The sequence below is a fragment of the Pleurodeles waltl genome, chromosome 9 (assembly GCF_031143425.1).
Source record: "Pleurodeles waltl isolate 20211129_DDA chromosome 9, aPleWal1.hap1.20221129, whole genome shotgun sequence".
Classification (NCBI taxonomy): Eukaryota; Metazoa; Chordata; class Amphibia; order Caudata; family Salamandridae; genus Pleurodeles; species Pleurodeles waltl.
The window spans coordinates 993,085,403-993,110,944 of record NC_090448.1 but is presented as its reverse complement, the minus strand read 5'-3'; the positions used below and the strand labels follow the sequence as shown (position 1 = coordinate 993,110,944).

General features: G+C 50.2%; 1 protein-coding gene across 1 annotated transcript in view; it reads right to left on the bottom strand.

Annotated features, from left to right (window-relative positions):
• Nucleotides 1-25,542, bottom strand: part of ENTPD5 (ectonucleoside triphosphate diphosphohydrolase 5 (inactive)) — a 326,640-nt gene that overhangs the window by 106,300 nt on the left and 194,798 nt on the right. The window contains exon 9 of the mRNA XM_069208509.1: nt 8,976-9,037. Within this exon, the coding sequence (XP_069064610.1) occupies nt 8,976-9,037 (62 nt within the window). The remainder of the gene's footprint in view (nt 1-8,975; nt 9,038-25,542) is intronic.

Here is a 25,542-nt window from a genome sequence, read left to right as displayed (position 1 = left end):
ACAGTTGACTGACTAAGAGAAGAAACAGAAAATAAAGAGGACAGACCTAAAGGCACGAGTTGCCAATGCCTGCCCCCAAACATCACAAAGTACAACATCACGCAAAAGTAGCTCAGTGTGGCAAACTGGCCTTTTTTTGCAGGGTCATACTTAATTGTTTGCTTTTTTTCTGGATCCTATTTTTGGTGGCTTTAAGACACTGTAGCTTTACCACTGCTAAGCAGTAGTAAAGTGCCTTTGCTGTACATCTAAAACAGGTGCTGTGCTCCTTATTTGGACCATTTAGCTTCCCTGTAAATCCACTGTAAATAGTGCCTGGAGTACACCTACGGCATGGAATGTTAAGGGTCACTTGCCGGGTGAAGGAGGACTCGAAGACACCTTATTTTCTCTTGAATGCTTTTATTTTAGCTTTGTTCTTGTGTGAGTAATTAGCTGGTAAAGTCTTCTAATTCTGTTTTCTCCTCTTCTTCTTTTAGGTTCTTTCAAAGTTATGGGCCTGACAGGGTCCTTGGAGACAAGGAGAGATACAGGTAAGCTCTGTTTCTTCCTTATTTCTAATTTAAAGGGTAACGGAATAGGCATTGTGAACCCACCACAGAGTCATGGCCTGGATTCACCACGACGTGCAGGGGTAGGTCGCACCAAGAAAATAACTCTAAGAGGGTCTCTGTGCTCAGGGATTAAGATAAAGAAGAAATTATAAACAAACACAACCTCGAGGAGGTAAAACACAAAACAAGCATTAGCAAAGCCAATAGGTTTCGCTTATTCAAAATCTATTAGCTTTGTCAATGTTTTTACACGTTGCACAGCAGTGTGAGCTGCTATGTAAATGCCTTGAAAAGACAAGCTCACACTCTGCAGAAAACACCAGGCAAATTAGACAATAAGCCTGGCAGGCGGGTGCAAAGTTGCATTTCAAATGTGTCACCACGTGTTCTGCATGGACTGTCAGACATGGATATTGAGGGGATTGTGCAGCCACACTGGACAATACGTAGTCAGTGATGCATGGGAGAACTTCACTGGGTCTGACACTCAGCCGAAGAGAAGCATTCATTCAAGGCTTAACAAACTGCTGCTCCCTTTTAATAAAAAAACCTTTGAAAATAAATCCTCTGTACTTGTTTGTTGTCGTTTTAAATAGCGCGAACGCAAGCCTAAGGTGTGCTTACCACAAGCACCAGTTAGATTATACAAGGACACGTTCATTTTTAGTAGCACAGGAAAGATTAAGGCCCTCATTCCAACCCTAGTGGTAAATGGCGCCAACCGTCGTGCTCACGGCCGCCAACATACCGTGACCGTGGTGGTAATCCGCTACGGGTATTATGACGCACACAGAGAAATCCGCCACTATACAGACACCCACACAAGTCCGCCACACCAAAGGTCAGTGATAAACTGGCGGTACCAAAACCCACACCGTTACGCCAACAGGAACACGCCCACAGTATCACGACCCACGAATCACAGCGGCAGTCTTTCAACCATGGTAAACCATTGGCGGTACACACCGCCGCGCTCAAAATACACACACATTTACAAAACCCACCACATTGGACAATTCAAACTACACACACCTGAGACACATACACACACCACACCCACACCAATATAAAACACACACCCACACTACCCACAACCCTTTACGACCCTAAGGATTTGACAGAGAGAGAGACAAGGTAGGGGCACCCACTGAATCAGAGGCACCTCACACCATCACCCATACACTATCCACGCACCTCACACCACACACAACACATCACCCCACACATCACCCCACACATACCACTCACACCACATCCATGGCACCCCAAAGACACCCCAGGTTTTCTGAGGAGGAGCTAAGGGTCATGGTGGAGGAAATCATCCGGCTAGAGTCACAGCTATTTGGAAAACAGGTGCAGCAGACGTCCATTACAAGGAAGATGGAGCTATGGCAGAGAATTGTGGACAGGGTTAAAGCCATGGGACAGCACCCAAGAACAAGCGATGACATCAGGAAGAGGTGGAACAACCTACGGGGAAGGTGCGTTCCGTGGTTGCAAGACACCAGGTAGCAGTACAGAGGACTGGCGGTGGACCTCCACCTCCTCCCCCACAACTAACATGGGAGGAGCAAGTCTTGGCAATAATGCATCCTGAGGGCCTCGCAGGAGGACTGGACTCTGGTAAGTCAAATCTTTACTACTAAATCCCCCACCCTACCTGCATGCCATCACAAACGCCTACCCTCACCACCATCACTCCACCACCTCACATATACCCCACCATCACAACCCGCCCATCCCAATACCAAGCCCTGCATGCAACACCAATGCATGGTACCCATCACATACCTGCATGGACACCCATCACCACAGCATGTCCATCACAGAGATTTACCCAGCCCACAAAACCACCACGAACACAAGGCCAAGCTGACAGAGAAATCACAATCATACAGGGAAACACACCCATGCACAAGATGGCACACACATACATTAACAATGCATTTGCATCCTCACAAGACCCCTACTCAACATCACCAGAGAGGAGGTGCCAGCTACAACCAGTCCTCCCCCTGAAGAGGTTCACAGTGATGACAGCAGCTCTGCACGCCTAGATCACGCCTAGTCGGTTCCCCTGCCACAGTCCCAACCAACCACAGAGCCTCCCACCTCAGGAAACACCAGCACAGCACCCACGCAGCGGGCCCATGCCACTGTCCCCAGGACACGTCAATCAGCATTGTGTCCACCACTACAGGGACCCCAGGCAACCCCACAAACACAGGTCAATCAGGGACCTGGGGTCAGTGGCAGTGGGCACACGGTTCAGGGGACAGAGGCACAGGACAACAGGGAAGCTGGGAGGACTGCTGTGCGACAGGGGAGGACAAGCCCAGGGAACCCACTCTCCACGAGGCTCTCTCCAACATCCTGGGAGCATACCACCATTCCCAGGAGACCATGGGCCAGATACTGGCCAAGCTGCAGGAGACCCAGCGGCTGCAGGAGGGACAGTACCTAGGGATCATGGAGGACTTAAACATCTACACCATCCTGGTCACCATTGCAGGGGTGCTGGGTGACATGGCCAAGACCGTGAGGGAGGCAGTGGCACAACAACGGGCCCAAGACAGTAGCCACACAGATGAACAGCCCTTCATCTCCACCGGCGCTAGTGGACAGGAGGCCCTGCCATAGGACCAACAGGCCACCAGCACCCCACCCCCTGCACAAGGAGAACCACCCCACAAACGGTCCCTGTGATCCAGGCAGAAGACGGAGAACATTGCCAAGACCCCCACCAGGAAATAAGACTCTCCTGATTGTCACCCTTGTGTCCCACTCTGTCACCCTGTCCACCTTGAACTGCCATTACTCCCCTTCCGACAGACAGACACCTCCTACAACCACTTCCACTCCCGAACCCTCTCCCCCGTCCCACCCCAGTGTGTCTAAAAAACGTTTCCTAGCTAACAGTGACCTGTTCCCTCCCCCCCCTGTCATTCCCCTCGGGCCAGGGTGTCCAGAACTCATCCCAGCACCTCAGCCACCAAGTCGCCGTCCAATGTGGACCCTGCAGCTTCTAGAGGCTCAAAAGGCTCGTCAGGGAAGCCAGTGTACCACCAACCCCTGCAAAGGAACAAACCATACCGCCACCTGCCAAGGTGAAGAAGGGGCCAGCATGCAGCAGGGGCATGGATGACGACCCACCCAGCAAGGCCTCTAAACCTCCAGCTGACAAAGCCAAGGGCAAAACACCATCACCCAAGGTGAGAAAGGGGCAGAAAACCGGAGGCATGGCACTTCAACTGACGGAGGATGCAGGTGAAGCCCTGGTGCCCACCAGCAGAATCGCCAGCCCTGCCACCTGCACAGCGTGCACCACCGCAAGCAGCCCCACCGCAAGCCCGGCCACCTGCACCGCCGCTGCCACCAATACTGTCAGCAGCAGCAGTGTGCAGCCGTCCGAGGCTGAAGGAGAAGGGCTGGAGCCTCCCTCCACCACTGGCAGCACATGCACCACGGCCAGCACCCCAGCAGCCTAACCGCAGGCACCGCCGCCTGCATCGCGGACACTAACACCACCACCAGCAGCAGCAGCCCCAGTGGGCGGGCGTCTTAGGCTGCAGGGATGGGCTGGAGCCTCCCCCCACCACTGCCAGTGCAAACACCGGCCCTGCCACCACTGAGCAGCCGTCACTGCCGGCGGACAGTGTGTAGTCCTGCCTCCATGGTCTGTTGTGCGTCCTGGCCCCTGCAAAGCATGTGGGTGTGACACCCAGGTGAGAGACTGTGCCCTTGCACTCCTCAAGATCTGCATCACGGGGCACAAGGCCCCCTCGAGAACCAGTGGAAGAAGCCATCCACTCACCCTTTCCTTGGCAGGATGAAACACACTGGGCACAAGGCCCTCTCGAGAACCAGTGGAGAAAGGCATCCACTTACCCAAACCTTGGCAGGATGAAGCACTCTGGGCACCAAGCCCCCTCCAGAACCAGTGGAGAAGCCACCCACTTGAAAGACTGACTTTGCACTCCCCAGCGCCAGGCAGTGGGCAAACCACCCACTTGAGAGACTGTGGCCTTGCACTCCCCAGGACATCGCTGTGGGCATGGAGCCACCTCGAGGAGCAGTGTCATTGTCCCATCTTCCGGCTGAGGTGCCCCCTCCTTCTTCATCCCACCGAGGTACCTGTGTGTTTACGACCCGATGCTCCTGCAGTGTTCTCTCCGTATTAAGGCAGGAGTCAAGTGTGGGCTTGGCCTATGATTTTTGGCCCAGTGGCCCACAGACATTTGTGAATAGACAATGTACGGCCTTCTGTACATATGGTATATCTGAGTTAATACTGTTTTCCAAACTCTATAGTATATCTGCCTATTTATAAAATATCACTAATTTGACTCAATTCCTTTTGTCCTTGCGTTCTTCCAGGGGTTTACGGGGTGTATATATAATGTTGTTGCATGTGTTTGTGTGTATGGTGTTGTGGGTGGGGATGGGGGTGGGGGTGGTGCGTGTGTGTGTCACTCTTTTTCCTCCCCCTCCCCTGTCTACTAGATGCAGTACTCACCGTCGTCATTGCCGCTGTCTTTGATGTTCCTGGTAGATAAGGAGGTAGGCCAGCATCGGCAGGACCTGTAACTCGGGCTCCATGGCGTCCTGGTTCTACGTTGTGTGCCAAGAGGTGAGTGGTTTCCCTTCCAATTCCTGTTTCTGCCGTGCTTTTGGCGGCGTTGGTACCGCCCCAGAAAAACTGGCAGATTGGCGGGTTGTGATGTGGTGGGCGGTACATTGTCCTCCGCCTGTCTGTTGGCGGTGACCGCCGCGGTGTTTGTTGCTACCGCCGTGGCGGTGAGAGTGTTAAAGTGGCTGTCTGTGTTGGCAGTTTCCACCGTGGTCGTGATCCCATTTTTTTCTTTTACCGCCGGCCTGTTGGCGGTGTTACCGCCGCTTTAACACCAACCTCCAGGGTTGTAATGAGGGCCTAAGTGATTTGCCCAGAATCACAAGAGACTCGAACCTGGCTCCCCAGCTCCAAAGTCAGCAGATCTGGCCATTACACCACCACCCCAAACTCTCATATGTGGCACTGCCACGCTGATCAAAACAAGGGATATCTGGATACAACGTATGTAACTAAGCTTGCATGAAAACAGAAGCCTACCTAATCTTCTAGGTATTTGCGCCCTAAGAAGACTCCCTCTTTCAAATGGTTTGTATACCCTTTGAAGGTACAAGCAACTAAGAATTCTTAGATGGCGAAGAAGACATTTTTGCATGATGCTGCCTGTGAGACAACAGTATCGAATGTGGTGTGTATGTTCCTGCATACCTTTCAGGAAACTCTGACTTCGGAAAAAATCGTAGAATAGATATAATACTCATTCCCGACCATGCTGTACATCAAATTACCTTAGTTTCTGTAATTGTTTGGCATAAATCCAATTTTCTTTACCAAAAGCCTACATTTTGTCATTGTATTATTACAGAGCTGAATTCTCTTGCCAAGCCCAGTTGTTGAACTTCAGCACATTTCTGGGGGAAGAGACAATAAATAACAACACAACTTAGTTGGATGCTGCATTTTCGAGATTTAAATCAAGAGCCATACTGCGCTTACTAAAATGAACTCATCATGAACAAATTTTAAAAATAACATTTGCTATTTCACATGTCCACCCCATCATTCTCTGTGTTTGCTGCCTGCGGAAAGAATGCTGGGTTGACGTTCTAATAACATCTCACTGAAATAATAAAATGAAGCCTGTTAACAATAGCAAAGAAAGTCTCTTCTGGAACTCATGTGTTAAGAAAAGCTGCTAGATATCTAAGCGAGTTAAGCACTCCCGTTTGTGTCTGACATCACTAAGCCATCTCTGTTTAAACAGGTTGAGGGTGGAGGTCAGGGGTCTGTGGTTGTGGAAAGAGATCTTCTATAGAATCTCGGTCACAGAGCAACAAACAAGACGGTCCGCGCTGTTTTGGAACTCATAGTTGAAATGCTTCTCAATTATGCATTCCAAAAGAGTGTCAGCCATCTTATATGGTGAGCTCAATGTCCACGGCGAGGAGAGGTGATGTGGAGTAGGGACCCTCGTCTCAGGATATAGTGTGGAGATCATGGCGGTGCACTCCCATAGCGTAATCCCCATCCTGTTTTTCCCTTGACCCCATCCAACTTCCCGGCACGAAACCACAAGTGGTTATGCACCTGCGTTCGCCATGCTTCTCCGGGAGCGTGCCTCTGTGATACATCCAGCTGACGGCTCTCCTGGTGTAGACTGCTGCTCTCCACTTTGAGGTGTTCTCATGGTCGAAGTCACGCTTGGTCTTCTAGTCAACATTCCATGTTCTCCTCAGAGACTACTTCATTGCTCCCACTCCTTCTGGCCTGCAGTGAGCGTTGCGGCGACTCCTCCTGTTGTGCCAACCTTTCCTTAAGTCCCTCTTTGCTCGCCCTTATGTCTCGTTCTGCTGCCTGACTTTGTCCCTCTTCCATGCTGTTACTCTCATGGAACACCTGCAGGAACGTAATGGGTTTGTTGCAATTGCGGCGTGTTGTGGTGACTCCTAACACGGTCCAAGGGGGAGCAGTAGGTGAGTCCTCCTCCCCATCGACACGTTTGCTGCTCTGAATTTTGCTTCATTTTACTCAAAAGAGTAACCTGAAATAATTTGTGTACTTTATGTAATGCATCTAGCTAATCTCTATGAGATAAAGCATAGGTTCAAAGACGAGAGTTTCATAGATTAGTAAATCACACTAAAAATATTCAAAATAATAATACATGTACAAGATCAGATATTGCATTCTTAATTTAGGAATCGTTCTTATATAGTATGTGATCACCATATGAACACGATTTGTGCAAATACCCTCTTGTGTGCTCTATGCCACACGAACATCCCACCTTTCTCGCATAAATGTGTGTAGTGTTTGAATGCCCACAATAAGTCCTACGTATGTGTGGAGTCATAGCCTGGTCTCACACCACATGGTGCCTGAATCAAAACACCTCCCACCATATAACACCAAAATTCACTGCAAAGAGGGCAAAGCTTGCAGTCCCTGCCAGTCTTTAACAGCAAACCTGTCCAACAAATATGATCCATTTTGTAAACTTCTATGTTCCCCCACATTGCCCCCTCGTGTTGTTTACCACCCCAACGTGCAGTTTTAGGACATCTTGCACACAACGCAACATGGATTAAAGGGGGGAAAAGCTATGACGCACTCAATGCTGGCCACGTCATAGTGGCTTTTTTTAACTTTTTTTTTTTTTTTTACACGTTAAGCCACGTTGCAGAGCACCTCACGCTGCTGTACAACATGTAAAGAAAACATTGACAAAGTCACCAAATCTCACATAGGTGAAAACTATTGGCTTTGCCAAAGCTTTTTAGCTTTGCTCTGGGGATTGGGGTCCCTGGGGCCTAGAAATGGCCTGGGGAGGGGGTGGGATGCACAACTCTCTTACTTTGTTTGAATAAATCAATCCAGGAGGATGCTGTTCCTGGAGCCTGGAACTGGCTGGAGGGGGGGGTGGGGTGGTGGGGGGGGGACAGGGAGGGGAGCGCACGACCCTCCCTTTTTTTTAAAAGCATTTTTTCCCCATTAAAATGTTACCACAGATAGTAGATCCACCGTAAATTTGCTGTACTTTTTTTAAAATTACATTTTGTCCCTGGGTGGACCCCTGTACCGGTCTATGGGGGCAGGGTGTGTCTATCATGCTACCCTATATTTTTTTTTAATACATATTTCCAGGTCAAGGAACTCAGCCCTCGAGTCCTAAAATGGCTGCCATCACATCTTTGCTGACGTGGTGGCAGCTAATCTGGTATTATCTTCAGATAATGACACAAAATCACAAACAAACATTTTTTTGACTAAGATCTTACTTTGACAAATTTTTGTGTAATTTCTTTCAGGGTAATATATCTCTGTGAATGCATGTATGTATGTATGTAGTGCCTGCAATGTAAAAACTGGGAAGACCCAGGAGAAGTGCGTACCCAGCTTGCCTGGAAGAAAAAGTAGGGCATTAAGAGACCTACATACAAGATGTCAGTTTACAATAAGCTGTTTAGGTCTTTTTTTTAAGGTAGCAAAGAAAGCAGTTAAGCTTCATAATAACTTGGCCTCTGCTACCTGAAAGTGAGCTAAGAATTTCTAAGGGGTCTTTCGATCTGTCACTCTGAGTAGCTGGATTAAGAGTTAGCGAGATCTCAAGTGATGTGTATTAAACCTTTCACCAAACTAGACCCTGAATTCCACTTAAGCAACAAAAAGCAGAAAAAAGGAAGACGAATGTAAACTCTAACGAAAATGCTGGGGAGAAGAGGCAGCAACAAGGGGGTATAGGAGGAAGTGGCAGTAACATGCAAAAGTATACTACATTGACAAAAGAGAAATTGGACTAAAGATGTGGAAAATTCTGCTCAATGTGTTTTCCTGCAGTCTGTATTTCTTACCTCCTTCTGCTGAGACTCCCAATGTTGCAAGACGAGCAGCTTTCAGACCTAAACCCAAATAGCTGCAAATAAAGCAATTGGTGAATTAGAATTCTGATCAGAACACCATCAATAAGTACACTTAAATTACCCAGATGAAGATTCCTCCCTTTCAAGCACCAGACAATCCTCACAGAGCTTGAGCATTTCCACTATTCCATTTTTCTCACAAAGCAGCCAAGATCAGAAAGCGGCCCACCACACACAAAGGCACAGGTAGAAACAGTTCACCAGAGTAAACACACAGCTTCACTGAGTACCTCTGATATTTGGGGGAAGCAGACATGTTTCTCCGGAATCCAGGGGTGCTACTACCTCAAAACCATGCCTCTTGTAAGCAGAGCATCTCATCTCTGGTCAGATGACAAAATGTTATTCAGGTAGGTAAGGGGGTGGCGTGTGTGCAAGGGAAAGAGAGAGAAATAGAAAAAGAGAGTTTGAAGGTTCTTGAAGAGACTGCACAAACGCAAGTGGAGGTTTCTAACCAAGAGAACCCTTGCAGCTTAAACAAGCACTGGGGAAAACAACTGGTTTGGTAATAATTGGACTACGCTCTACATTTTGCCCTTGGCTACCCTTGAAAGAAAATCCCACACAAAGCAACACCTTGGGAACAACAAAATAAACCAAAGGGTTGTGTCTTCTTCTGAAAAGACTGTAGTAGGAGAATTAGGCTGTACCTCAAAAGAAGAGTTCTGAAAAGATGCCCACTGATGTTTGCATTGTAAGCGGTGAACTTAAAATGTACGCACAAATAAATATTGCATAGAAGCTTTGAGAAAGGGTTAGGATTTTTGTTGAATCTTTAAGAAAGCTGATGGCCCTCACAGCAGGTTGAGGGGAATAGGGTGAGCATATGGAAAAAAACACTACCTCGGGGTGAGGTATTCACCATGTGTGGTAAATAGCTCCTATTTCGATTTTGCAGTATGAAAATGAGGATAAAAAGCATATTAAGTTTTCAACACAAAGAGTTCCATATGTTTGGCTTTTTTTTCCACAAAGAACTGCCACCCTCCCCCAATGTTACAGGGTTGACCTGCCAAAATATACCAGGGGAAAACTGAGAGGATTTGATAATTTTCACACAACTTGTAAATCAGATCAGTTGTGCAAAGTCTTAATTGAATGGGGGAATTGGACTTTAGCTCCTAACTTGTAATGAAGACCTTAGGGTGCGCGTTTCAACACTTTGTGAACAAGAAAAACAGACAAACATGCAAACAAATTAACATGCCAGGGTAATTAGTGAACAGTGCTGTCTTTACAACAGACCAAGGCATCCCACGCACTTCCTAAATGTACATCAAAGAACTAACACGGGCTCGTTTTGCATCTGCAGGGTAACAAAGGGCCAGATGTACAAATCTATTTAGCGGCCGCAAACGGCAAAATTTGAGATTTGCGACTGCTAAATGGCCTTGTACTATGTACCAACCTATTATGCGACTCGCTTTTAGGAAGGGGGTCCCTTCCTAATAGCGAGTCGAAAGGGTACGAATGATTGTTCTGCGACTGGGAATGCGGTTGCAAAATAATCACAGTTACTACCTGTGAAGCCTATGAAGGCTTCCCAATCTGTGCCCTGGGACAGATCGTGAAGCCTTCGTAGCCGAACAGGGCACTGATGGATGTGGTGCCTTGCAAATGGCGGCCGAAAGCGAGCAGCTGCCTCTAATCAATGTGCAGCCCCTCAGAGCATAATATCAGCTGGTGCTCACTGGTCAGCGACCTGCTGCTGCACCCTCACTAGAAGACGACATGTTCACTGATCGCCAGTACCGCCGGCGACGATCGCTGGTTGCTGTGATAGATGCACGAGGGCTCCGCGAGCGCAACTGGAGGCCAGAATGACTGTCCTGAGGAGAGTGCTGAAGCCCCGCGTGGTGTGACTGGCTGGCTGCAGCTTGCCATCGTTGACATCTCCCCAAGCCCCCCACCCCAGTCAAAGGCGTTGGCAATAGGGGGAGGTTGGAGACAGCCAAGCCCGCTGTGCACAGCACAGACAAAGGCGGCAAGGCCTCCTGTTGAGAGACAGACTGCGGAGTGTGGGCAGGCTGCGGGCCACGGAACGACCTAGTGAGAAAGTGCTAACCCAGTGCTGCAAACACGAGACGGCACCTGGTGGGGGGCTGTAGCACTGCCCGCCCAGAAAGTTGTTGGTACCTCAGCCTCACCCTGAAGGAGCACGCAGACACAGCAGACCCTGGGGCGCCGTGCAGCTGGGTCTCCACTGCACTTAAACAAGGCTTCGCTGTGTCATAAGACCCATCCTGATGGGCAGTGCTTAATTTGTAAAGCCGGTGCCCAAAGCCCTCCTCTTAAACACGCGGCTGCTGCAATTTAATGTGCGAACATGGAATACTGAGGCGGCGTAATCCTGAAGCCATCTCGGGCCTCTTCAGTCCATATAAAATCACTCCCTGCCCCTTCGGCTTACTCTTGCAGCTTTCTACTTTCTCCCTTTGTGACTCTTTTTCGTTTTTCCCTTCCTCCGTCTTTCCCATATGTGTCTTTTGCACGCAGCAAATGCTTGAGGCAGAAAAATAAGTGCCGGTGCTTAGCACTGGAAACAACCAGCACAAATTAAGCACTGCTGCTGCGGCACCCGGATTGCTCCAGGGCCATTTTCGCCTGTCACTGTGTGCCCTGAAGACTGCCCAAGCACGGAGTCCACACTGAACTTTATTAATAGGCATAAACTGGGGGATCCTCACAATAACCCAGTAATACCCTGCTTGGAGGTTCAGCGCAGAGATAGACATCGGTGGTAGCCCCAACCCTCCCGCAGACCCCTGGAATGCAACATATATATTTTCTATTGCATTGGCCGGAGTACTGTGAGTAGCTCGAGTGGCGGGGGCACTCTGGAGGCCCCGGAGAGAGGGAAGCACGGTGTGTGGGTGAGGGGTTTCTGGACCCCACCTGGAGTACACCCTGCCAGAATTGGAAGCCTCAGCTGCCAAATATACGGAAAGTGCACTGTGAGCCTATCCAAAACAATAATATCGAGACTAGGATGGCCCCTGAAAAACTCAGGGATCACCCTCGGCCTTACACAGCAGCCCTGGATTGAGAATCGACCCTGTTTGGTGCATGTGGGCAGATATTGGCACCCCCCCCGTATAACACTACTAAGACTGAAACCGCAATACCGCCCTTCAGACTGCCGCACACGGCAAATACTGTGAGTAGAGGTAGCCTGCGGCTGGCCACGTCGCGCGAAGCGCGACAATAAAAGGGACAGCACATTAGCGTGCTCCCCTGCCAGGAAGGCATATGGGCATAAGGGGCCACCATAGCGGGGAAGGGTGGTCCACCCGGGTTTATGGCCCCCCGAGGTGTCGGCAGGGAGGAGTGAGGCCAAGAGGCCTCAAAAGGAGTGACCCTGGGGGGCTGGGGCCTTTTAGACGCGCAGTGTTTTGCGGGGTTTTCAGGGTAAGGGGCTGCTGGCGGCGCATCGAGAGAAGAGGCCATTTGCCACCGGAATAGGTTAGGGGCAGGCGAGAGGGCCAACAGGTGCAGCAGCAGCACAGGACGAGAGCCGGAGAGCAAAAAAAAAAAAAAAAAAGGGGGAGAGAGCAAATATGAGAGGAGGGCGTAGCACAGCAGTACCGGGCGAACAAATATAGGGTGGGGCATCGCCCAGGATGCGTTATTAAGGCTGTCTTCTCTCAATTACAGACCTAAGATCACTCACCGGCACGCACTAAGGGACGATGGAGGACCACGGTTCGCCTACACTCTTTTCCCCTGAAGAGAACCCGGAGGAGGCGGATGTATGGTCGAGGTTCATGGCCATGGGTCAGGCGAAAGGCCTCGAATGGGCAAAGGTGATGGTGGCGGCACAAGGAGTTCAGCAGTCAGGAAATCCCGCACTGACAAGCACGAACGAGGTGCAGCCTTCGGACTCGGGCCTCTGTCTCCTAAGCGACGAGAGGGGAGCTGCGCCAGCAAAACAGAAGAGGCCGGCAAGGGCCGCAGCAAGGAGCAAACTGAAAAGATCCAAGAAGGACACAGCGGACATTGAGTTACCGGAGGGCCCCTCTACTCCCCAGCCGGACAGCGGGCCGAGAGGGCCCGGGAAAGACAATAAGGAGCAGGAGGCGGCCGGGGGGGGCGGGGATCCCCTTGCGGCTGTGGGGGTGGCCCCAGGGGCAAGCACGCCGAGTGCGGAGGACCAGACCAGCCAACCAGCAGTTTATGTGGCCTGCAGACCCACCATAGGGGCACCAGGGCAGGGGCTGCAGGTGGGACTGGGTAAGATGATGGAGGCAATGCACAGCTTCATGGCTTCAGCAAAGGCAATAGCTGGTTTGGGCGGGGACGAGCAGAGCGCTAGCAGCAGGCGAGCAGGCGCGGGACAGGTGTGGGGACAGGACACCAACGGGACGCCAACGGCACAGGGCGATGCTTCCGCGTTAGGGGCGGGGGTAGCAGACGGGGTCTCACTACATACCGCAGCAGGCGGGAGCGATAGAGCAAACAGCGTCAGGCCTGACCCCCCCTTGCTGTCAGGGAGGTCTTCCCTGGCGTGGAGGGTCCCTTTGGAAGCTAGGGAGCGAATCTGGAAGAGGGAATTCATTGACATTTTCTCGCTGCTCACATTTGCCAAGGAGGGCGCGGACATAACAGTACCCAGCAAGGAGGTGGACAAGCACAAATGGAAGAGGAAGGTTAAGCCAGAGGAGTCAATTGACAACTGGCTAGAGGCATTTGCGATGCTGTCCACGGTGATCATGGAAAAATTCCCTGAGCAAGGGCCGGCACTATGCAAATACAACCGGGTCATATACGAGGAATATACCCGTAACGGGGGCACAGGGTGGCTGAACTACGACCGAGAGTTCAGGCAAAAAATGGAACAGGCACCAGAGATGGCGTGGGACTGCCGTGAAATTGAACTCTGGGTGCAGTACATGGGTAACGGCGGCAGGCCTGCAAGCAGCGACTCGGCTTTCACAAAGCACAAACAGGCAAGGCCATTCTATTTTAAACAGCAGTTTAGGCCCCCCTTTCGAGGGAGGCCCCCACAGAGGGGGAGAGGAGCCTCACAGTACAGGTTCAACAACAACTCATGCAGGCTGTACAACAACGGAGCATGCTCTTGGGGCGCCGGGTGCAAATTCACCCACAACTGCTCCAAGTGCGCCGGCTGGCACCCAGCAGCCAACTGCAACAAAGGGAACAGGGCAGACAAGCCAACGGGTGCCAATACCGTTTCCAAACAGCCCTAACTGTCCTGAGTCGCAACACAACACGATAGCACCGTCTCCCATATCATTTAGCACCTTGGCCCACATCCTGAAAGATTATCCTAGACCGAGTGAGCGGGTGATGCTGTTCAGAGGTTTTAGTGAGGGTTTTAGGATACCATACGCAGGCCCGTCAGTCACCAGGGAAGCCAACAACTTACAGTCAGCCAAGGAAGCACCAGGAATAGTCCAGGAGAAGCTGGAGATGGAGCTTCAATTGGGGAGGGTGGCCGGCCCCTTCGCCCGTCCACCACTTCCAAACTTCATTGTGTCACCCCTGGGGATCGTCCCAAAGAAGGAACTAGGCAAATATAGAATGATCCACCATCTCTCCTACCCCAAAGGGGCGTCGGTGAACGACTATTTGGAGGAAGGATCGTGCTTCGTGGGCTACGCCTCTTTTGACGAGGCAGTTGACCTGGTTCGCGCAGCAGGGATAGGTGCGCTCATGGCAAAAGCTGACATTGAATCCGCATTTCGCCTCCTCACAGTCCACCCAGGTAGCTTCCACCTCCTGGGGATGAAGTGGGCTGGTCAATATTTTTACGACAAGTGCATGCCTATGGGCTGTGCGGTGTCATGTTCCTTGTTTGAAACATTCGCTTGCTTCCTGGAATGGGCGCTAAAAGAACAAAAACCCCCGGGAAGTTCACTTCACTACCTAGACGACTTCCTCTTCATAGGGAAGGCGGGGTCGGACGAGTGTAGGGCTACCCTCAATGCCTTTGAGCACTTGAGTCGGGCACTGGGGGTACCGCTGGCACCGGAAAAGACCCAGGGACCGTCGGAATGTTTGACATTTCTGGGCATTGAGATCGACTCCACGAGCGGCATTTGCCGGTTGCCGGAGGACAAGGTCACAGCTCTACAGGCCGACATTCGGCGGGTGCTGAGCAAGGACAAAGCGACATTAGCTACGATACAGAGCCTACTGGGCAGGCTAAACTTTGCAGCAAAGATTATACCGGCAGGCAGAATCTTCGCCAGGCGAGTAGCAAGGGCAACCGCGAAGGTTAACAAACCACACCACTTGGTACGCCTGAGTGCGGGTCTAAAGGAGGACCTGCGCATGTGGCAGTCATTCCTGGAGGAATTCAATGGGACACTGTTATGGCGCACTCCATGGTGCACCAGTCAACAACTCCAGCTTTTCACCGATGCTTCGGGAAGAGAGGGCTTCGGTGCCATACTGGACCGTCAGTGGTGTGCGGAAAAATGGCCCAATGCATGGAGTAGGCACGGGCTCACCAAAAACATCACAGTATTAGCGATGTTCCCAATTGTCCTATCTCTCCATCTATGGCCACAGGTGCTAGCTGACAAGAGGATTACGTTCTGGTCAGACAACATGGCCGTGGTCCAGGCCATCAACTGCCAGTCAGGGAACTGCCCCGTGTTAGTAGGACTGCTAAGGGAGCTGGTGAGGGTCTGCTTGTCGAGAAACGTAGAGTTTCGTGCGCGGCATGTGCAAGGGGTGAATAATGTGGCCGCTGACGCTCTTTCTCGTTTTCAGTGGACAAAATTCCGGGAGGCTTGCCCCCATGCGATGAAGGAGATGACGCCGTTCAAGGCAGAATGGTGGCGACTGGTTCAGTGGAACAAAGGATAAGGGCACTGGGGGAGTTATCCCTGGCACCAACAACCCGAGCCAGATACAAGTCATGCTTCAACAAGTTTACATCACTAACGAGCGCCTGGGGGTCGGGGGAGAGCCACCCAACGGGCGAAAAAGTAGACCGCTTTGTGCTATGGGCAAAAGACAATGGCAAATCACACGCATGGATTTCAAGGCACCTGGCGGCTATCGCCCATTTTACCAAATTAAGAGGGGAAGGAGACCCAACGTCGGGATTCCCCTTGAGGGCAGCACTGAAAGGTTGGGCGAGGGGGGAAGAAAAACAACCTGACCAAAGGGCGCCCATCGATCTGGTCATGCTAAAGGGACTGGTGGGGGCACTCACTGTTATATGTAACTCCCAGTATGAGGAGCTATTATTCGCCGTCACCTTTTCCCTAGCTTTTTTCGGGGCATTTAGGGCTTCAGAGTTAGTGGCCAATGCGAAGAGCGACACATCCTACAGGACACTGAAATGGGGCGACTTAAAATTGGGGGTTGACATGATTGAACTCAGAGTGCGACCAGAAAGGAATGGGTGTGTTGGTGCGTTTGAGAGGTTTTGAGGATCCCAAGTGTTGCCCTGTGGAACTGCTCAGGAGGTACGCAGCGTGCCGCCCCACACAACCAGGTTACCTATTGCTTCACCAGGACGGCCTACCACTCACACTGTTTCAATACAGTAGGGTCCTGAAGTGGGCAATCACAGAAGCAGGGTACCAAGGGCGCAAGTGGTCAACCCATTCCTTCAGAATCGGTGCGGCTTCAACGGCCTTTCACGAGGGGCTGCAGGAGGGGGCAATTAAGCAGATTGGGAGGTGGCAGTCAGACAGATATAAACTCTACATTCGGTCCTGACCACCGCCTCCCCCACCCAACCACCCCGAGAGCTTATAGACCGTCATTTACTCAAGAAGGGGACAGGGCGCAGCTTTGGGAGAATTGCAATGTCTGTGTTGTAACAATGTTTTGCCAGAAGTGTATATATGGCTGTCGAAAACGTCAATAAAGTGTGTTGTAATAGTACCTTCTCGTTCATCTAGGGGCTAAGACGGTATGGGTGATGGGCCACTCCCTAGTGGCCAGAGCGGAACAACGGGCCAAAGAAAAAGGCTGGAACCGCAGTTTCAGTAACGTCGAACTTTCCTGGATGGGGTACCCAGGAATGAAATGGGCCATGCTGGAACATAGAGTTAGCAGTCTGGTGGGGAGGAGAGGGTGCAAGCCGGACATTCTCTTAATCCACTTGGGAGGTAATGACCTAACTACTTGTGGGAGGGGCCCACTGCTACAGGCGATGAGACAGGGCATCACCAGGCTTGCCACCCTGATGGAGGATGGCGAGTTAATTTGGTCAGAGATTCTCCCACGGGGAGTGTGGCAGGGAGCCAGGTCATGGGCCGCCATTGAAATGTCCAGGCGCAGAATCAACAGGTCCCTGCAAAAGTTTGCGAAGCAACGAGGTTTTGGCTTTATCAGACATACCTTGCTAAGTAGACACCTGAGTGGCAATTTGGCGCCAGGCGAGGTACTATTGTCTGACGCAGGCACAGATATCTTCCTGCTGAATGTTAGGGACGCGTTAGTAGGGGCAGGGTGTACGTAGAATAGAGGACGAGCACAGGTGGGGGGGGCCAAGGTTATCGCGAGGTGCCATCCCCGAGGCTTGGCGGAGTTACTGATCCTAAAGCATTAAAATGATTAAAAGACCTCCAGAAGGTTATTCCTGGAGGCTAAAGCAATTCCTCAGGCCGCTGGGAGCCTTTACGGCGGGGCCTGGGATGACGCGACGGCGCTCCTTAATCCCGCAAGGGACAGTTGGAATCCTGAGCAACTGTGGAGACTGGCCTGGGTCTCGCTCTGACTTGTCAGGAGCATGACAAATAAATATGAGAAGAAAGTGGTAAACCACGATAAATTAAATTAAAGAGCTGTAAGATTCTAAATACGTGGTGCAAAGAACACCAGACAGAACAGCTCGAGCTTTCTCAGGATGGGTGTCGGCCAGCTTTAACAAACTCATCTCCGACACCGGGATCGCCCGTAAGCTAACCCAACCTGTGTAATCAATAAACTTGCGACATATTATACCCACAATTGGTGTCCCAGGTGTCTCATTATGTCGCTTGCAATGTATTGTTGTGATCTCCAGCGCGCGCGCTTCAAGGGCTAGGGGTAGCAGCGCTATGCGGCTGGCCACGTCGCGCGAAGCGCGACAATAAAGGGGACAGCACATTAGCGTGCTCCCCTGCCAGGAAGGCATATGGGCATAAGGGGCCACCATAGCGGGGAAGGGTGGTCCACCCGGGTTTATGGCCCCCCGAGGTGTCGGCAGGGAGGAGTGAGGCCAAGAGGCCTCAAAAGGAGTGACCCTGGGGGGCTGGGGCCTCTTAGACGCGCAGTGTTTTGCCTCCCACCCTCCCAACAACACGAACAAAATCAGGTCCTGCTCAAGTAAGAAGAAGCAAAGAGGCAAGGTCATGTAGGGACTTACTAACATGGCTTTCTTTACAGATGAACCAATGAGTCGCAAGCGGAGTTACTGGGCGATCCTAAAGCATTAAAATGATTAAAAGACCTCCAGAAGGTTATTCCTGGAGGCTAAAGCAATTCCTCAGGCCGCTGGGAGCCTTTACGGCGGGGCCTGGGATGACGCGACGGTGCTCCTTAATCCCGCAAGGGACAGTTGGAATCCTGAGCAACTGTGGAGACTGGCCTGGGTCTCGCTCTGACTTGTCAGGAGCATGACAAATAAATATGAGAAGAAAGTGGTAAACCACGATAAATTAAAGAGCTGTAAGATTCTAAATACGTGGTGCAAAGAACACCAGACAGAACAGCTCGAGCTTTCTCAGGATGGGTGTCGGCCAGCTTTAACAAACTCATCTCCGACACCGGGATCGCCCGTAAGCTAACCCAACCTGTGTAATCAATAAACTTGCGACATATTATACCGACAATTGGTGTCCCAGGTGTCTCATTATGTCGCTTGCAATGTATTGTTGTGATCTCCAGCGCGCGCGCTTCAAGGGCTCGGGGTAGCAGCGCTATGCCTTGTGGATCATGGTCGGTACAGACAGACACCTAAACTTTAAGGAGGTTTGATTTGTGGGGGGTGGGAGTGGAACAACCATGTAGTTTCCACACTGAAAGGCACACTACTGCTGCCCAGGCACAGTCTTCACCGAGCCCTTAAATTACTCCAGACTGCACCACATTTGGACTGCCACAGCTTCACTGGACTTGTACAACTGGCTGGTGGCGCTTTCCCCCCCAGCTAACTGGGTAAGGCAACTAGGAAGAAAGACCTGGCTAGAGGAGTAACAACAGCGTACAGCCCAGTTGCAGAGCAATGTCACGGAGCCCGTGATGTAGGAGTCACGCACGAGTCCCACACTGCAAGATATCTTACAAGCCACCCCTGCTTCCAGAGAAGCCCTAGAGACGAGAATAGATACACTGGGAGCAGACCTGGGCCTCTCAAAGACGACCACTGTCGGCTGGCAGAAAGAGTCACAACAACCGAAAGAACGCTAGCGGAGAACTCCCCAAATTTACTAGCACTCCAAGAACACCTTGCCCTTATGGAAGGACAAGTTCACAAGCTAAAGCAACAAGCAGAGGACGTAGAAAAATCGATCAAGGAGAAACAATATCCGAGTAAAAGGTCTTCCGGAAAAATCAGAGGGAAACAACATGCTGAAATATTTGGAGAGGTGGCTACTGCCCTTCTTTGCACTAGAAAGGGCACATAGAGTAACAGCGTTGCCTCTCTGCCGGGTGCACCCCAGAGACCGATAGTGGCTAGACTTCTCTGGTACATCGATAGGAACTATATACTGGAACAAGCCCAGAAAAAAGGGTGACCTCAAGGTGGACAACAGTAAAGTTATGACTTTTCCTGACTTCAAGAAGGAGATGCAGAGACAATGCTCATCATTCATTGATGCAAAAAGGCGACTCCAGCAGATAGGCACTGTATATGCCATGTTACTCCCAGCTCAGATGCGTGTTGTGACCCCTGATGGAGTACAATTCTTCTACGCCACCCAAGAAGTATAGGACTGGATTGATCATCACCAGACCGCAGGACCCAGCCAGGGACCCCCAAATCACTTACCCACGAGGCAGAGAACAAGATGCAAAGAAAGGGGGACCCAAAGACTGGTCCCCTCGGAAGCAAAGTTCCAGCAAGAACAACAAGGGGGGTGGAGGTGGCGGCGGCGCTGAGCATTGGGGGTACAAGCCCCACTGCTTTGTTGGACAGTGATGAGACTCGAGATTCCAAAATAGAACAAAACTCTAGCTCCTCGGACGATTCGGATGTCGAGATGCCAGGCACTGCAGATGAACTAATTTGAATCAGATGCCAAGACATAAGACTGGGGCTTTTTATTTGTTGGGCGAGCCGGATGTCACTGAAGAGGGCAATATATGAACTGCAGATGCACTGCATCAGCCTCCTGGGTGCAGCCTCTAACACAATTTGTTGACTACCTGATGGGTGGGGGGATGTTTGGGACTGGGGCTCTAGGATGCTTCCCCACCCTCTTTTTTTTTATCTTGCTCAGAGTGTTTCCATGGGAACACCTATGAGCTTTGACAGACTAGTTGTGAGTTTGGATGGGAGTAGTTTACCTGCCTGTCCTTTGGAATGAAAGGTTGGGTTGTTTGTTTTCCAAATGATACTGCAAATAGGTCAAGCTGTGTCACTCATGAAGTTCTCACTGTACCAGATGGCAACCCCCATGCTTATAGGGTATTATCCTGGAACTTAAGGGGGATGCACCCAAAGTAGTCTCCTAACTTAGGAGGTCCAGATAGCCCACCTCCAAGAAACACATCTGATAGCCAAAGAAGGGGTGGCACTACAGCATAGATGGAAAGAGCAGGCGTACTATACAACCTACTCAGCATACGCTAATGGAGCATTGGGGTGGATCACTCCAAGGGTTCCCTTCCAGTGCAGAGGAACACTAATTGAGCCCTCCGCCAGATTTGTGGTGGTGGTGGGCCGACTGAAGGGAAGGGACATTACACTAGTTAAGATATATGCACCAAATTCAGACCAAGTGCTATTTTCTCAGCCGTCTCAAGGATTTTGACCCACTATTTAACAGGATCATTATTAATGGGAGTGGATTATAACTGTGTGGCTGACACCACAATGGATCGTCCCCACCCCCTGTTGAAAGACTCCCCCAGGATTAGAGTGGCTCAAATGTTCACCGACTGGTAGACAGAATGGGGACTTAGTGACTCCTGGAGCTTACATCATCCACATGAACAGGACTATTCCTTCTTATCATCATTACATAACTTCCATGTGACTTGATGGGATTCTCTGTGCCCCAGATGTACACAACACAGTGTTGACTATCTTTCTAGAACAGTGTCAGACCATAACCCAGTTTTACTCACCCTAGAATGGGGGGGAAGGACTTTACGAACTGTACCGACGTGGAAAGTAAGACCAGAGTCCCTGGAAGATCAGACCTTCAGGCCTAGGTGGGCATCCAACAATACTTTGCAGAGAATACTGGCACAGCTTCATCCTCACAGGTGGTGTGGGTTGCCTGTAAGGTAGTGATTCGAGGACAGTGTATTGCAGTGTTGATGGGGATACGCCACATGCTGCTGGTGGAGGTAATCTCAGCCAAGGTCGCGCTAAGACAAGCTGAACGCACAGACTGGGCCACCCAGACCTTCTGGAGGCTAGGGAAGAAGTCGCTGTGCAGGTAGAAAAGTTGCAATGCTTTGATTATAAGGTCTACATGACCAGGGTGCACACAGATCGAGACCGTACGGGATCACTGTTGGCTTGGATTGCGAAACCCACTAAGCGGGGCTCAGTAATGGTGAAGCTTTAGACTGACCAAGGTCCTAGGGTTTACTGGCAAGCGAATATTAACCGCAAGTTCCATACCTATTACTTGGGACTCTATATGAGTACTACACATGGGCCCACCAATTACACAGATGCTTTTTTAGGCAATGTTAACACTCTCAACCTTATCCCCTGAGGTGGCAGAGGAGCCGGGGGAAAGATCACACTACAAGAGGTCCTGATGGCCATTAAGGGAATGGCTTGGGGCAAAACACTGGGAACCGACTGCTTCCCAGTACAGTTCTATGCCACATTTGGTCATGATCTAGCCCCTAAATTGGTCGACCTCTACAACGAGGCTGGGGAGACAGAACAGTTACCATCATCCACCACAGGAGCCCTGATAGTGCCACTGCTCAAACCTGGTAAATATAGATTTTAAGATCCTTAGTTATGTCTTGGCCACTAGGCTGCCTCCGCACATGCCGCAACTCATACACTCAGACCAAGTGGGATTCCTACAGGGGCGTGACACAGCACTTAATATACAAAGATTTCTCACAATCCTAGAGGTGGACACTTATGATAGGGAAGAGGCAGCAGTTTTTGCTGTAGACATAGAAAAGTCATTTGATAGTCTAAAGCGGGAGTTCCTATACGAAGTTATGAAGCATTTCAGACTGGGGCAGGGATTTGTGAAGTGGAATAAGCTATTATACATGGACCCAACAGCCAGAGTCCAAACAGGGGTCACCTTATCTGACAGATATAAGGTGGGTAGAGGAATCAGACATGGGTGCCTGTTGTCGCCCCTACTGTTTACTCTGGCAATGGAGCCACTGGTGTGCCATTCATGAACTGGGGCTGTTTACAAGGAATAGAGATTGTGGGCCACATCCATTATATGGCCTTATGTGCGGACAATCTCCTGATCCTTTTGAGGAATACGTCTGCAGAGCTCAAGAGAACTCACAGGGTGTTGGAGAAATTCAGAGTGTTTTCAGGGTTGTGAGTAAACTGGCAGAAGTCAAGTTTGTTTCCCACATGGGCACATCAAGACCCCCTCCCCCGGGGACTTAGCTCTATTACAGTGGAAGCCCCACTGCTTACAGTACCTGGGGGTGCAGATATTCCATGACCCGCAGGACCTACTTGAGGATAATGTGGTGAAGGCAATCTGTACTCTTAAGACAACTATGGAATTTTGGTCCACGCTCCGACTTTCGGTAGCAGGCCAGGTGGCACTGTAACAAACGGTCGTACATCCCCGACTTTTATAATTCTTCATTGTGTTGCCAGTCTGGATTCCTCAAGCGCTATTTACAGAACTTGATTCCCTTATTATCTCATTCATTTGGGGAACAGGTTGAAGAAGAGTGGCCTTGACCACACTGCAGCAACCACTAGAAGATAGAGGCCTTGCTGCCCCTGACTTCGAAGCATATTATCTAGCCGCCCAGCTTCAGTGGCTGACCCAATGAGTGGCAGGCAGGCTAACACCGTGGAAAGTGTTGGCCCCTTTTGTACCCGAACTTGAGCAGTTACTGAAAGTCCTTATACAGCTTAGATGCACCAATGAGAATGACACTGTGGAATTTTAGAGTGCTGCGCACTGCTGGAACCATTGCTTATGGAAAACGCATGTGAAAGTACCATACTCGCCTGATTTCCCATTACCATCATTGGAGGTCCTCCCGCATGGTGACTGGCCAGGGTTAAAAGAGTGGAAGGAAGCAAGAGCGACTAACTTAGGAGAACGGCGTGAGGCAGAAGCACTCCTCCCGTTTGAGGAGTTCTGATTGGAATATGACCTCCACCAAGGCCACTTTTTGCTGCATGGGGCTGTCACAGCGGTGGTGCACAAACATTGGAGGGAAGGCCTATCTGAGCCTCCCACACATAAAGGCTGTCACTGAATCCTAAAGTCATCAGGGACTTTCAAGGTGGTTACTTGTCTATATCACGCAATCAGAGATGACAATGTTCCCACTCGCCACCCTCTGAACTCGCTGGGAGGAGGATCTCGGGAAATCGATTACCCAGAAGAACTGGGAGACTATATTGGAGTGGATCCCTAAAATATTGAGAAATGCCTGCTTTAAACTGATAAACTTTTATGTATTGCATAGGGCGTATCTCACCCAAGGGAGCCTTAATCATAATTTTCACATAACCACAGCAAAATACCTGAGATGTGGGGAGGAGGGTGGGGTGAATTCATGCACAAGTTTTGGTCTTTCCCGGACACTCACCGAGTACTGGGAGGAGATTGATGGCATGCTCTCAGAGGTTGTGGAGAGGGAGGTCCCCTGCATCCCGGGATATTGTTTATTACATTGGTTCCCTCACACTGCCAAAACTAAAGCTACAAGCTGCTTTCAGGACCTAGCCTTAATATCAGCAAAGTGGGAAATCACATGAAAGTGGGAAATCACATGAAACTGGAAGGTACATGGAGGTCCCAAGGTGTCACTCTGGTGCAGAAAATTGGAATGGCAGGCGGGCTATGAGGGTAGAGTGCTGCTGCAAGATGCACAGCAGGGTAGAGGTTCGCTTAACCTGGCCAGAGCTTGGGAAGCGCTGACAGATAGTATGCGGCACCTGGAAACATCACCCTTGGAGGCGTCCGGAAGGTCCTCTAAGAAGGCTGCTGGAGATAATTGGTCACATTCTCCAGAAAAAGGGTCTCTACGAGTTTGAAACTACTGGACTAGACTAGATTATATGATGGCACCCATGGTCACCTACAGATACTCTGATTAACAACAGTTAAGCCTAAAATCAAGATACTTATGGTATTACATGATTTGGGGGCAGGGGAAGGGAGGGAGGCTCATGTTACAATTGGGGGGAGGGGGGGTGGGAGTCCAAGCACTTGTTAAGCTCAACATTGAATGTGAAATCATTGAAGTACTCCTACTAGGCAGCATGACCTGATGCAGTTAGCTATGTAAAACCAATAAAGTTTGTTAAAAAAAAAAAAAAAAACATAGGGCTCGTCAATACGAGAAAACACAACTGCAAGCAATAAATATTACAGACCAGCCTCATCCCCTATTCCCCACACATCCCTCCTTTTCCCTCCCCTCCAGGTCGAACACCCTATTTAGACCCACTGCCACAAATAACTTTAATGTGCCTGAATATGATATCTTTCGATTCATTGTCCATTGGGCCTCAGAGTCCCCTCCTTTAGTTTGAGTAGTTAATTGCAGAGACCGAAGTCCTTTTCGATCAAATAGTCCACCAAAGACTACTACATTTCTTCATATCTGGTGTTCATTCCGTTAAGTCCCCAGGTTAGGTTTTCCATGGCTAGCAACATCCAGAGCTTAATAGCCGATTCTTGCATGCTGGGGGTTAACTGGGGTTTTCCATTTGAGTGAAATTAATTGTTTCACTGCCAGTGTCATGCTGGTGATTAACCATCTCATGCATGTGTTTGATCTCAGGTGGGTTGATATTAAGTATGATGGTTGCTGGATTAACCTCATTGGGTATCACACCACCCATCTAAAATGACCCAGGATCTCTTTCCAGAAAATCATCAGTCTAGGAAATGCCCATCACACATGTAACATATCCCATGCTTGTCCACTCCCCTGCCAGAATAATCTATTTGTCTTACAACAAATGTTTGTCGTGCAGGTGGGATATCCAATCATAACTTTATATAGCAGTTCTTTATTCTGCACACTTTTACAGATAAAGGTGACATTCACTCAAAGCTTACAATGATTAAAGGACTAATGTCATACCTTAGGAATAACTCTCAGAGCATCCAGCACCCACCCTCTGACCAATGCTTGAATTCACCCTTCACAAGATGAT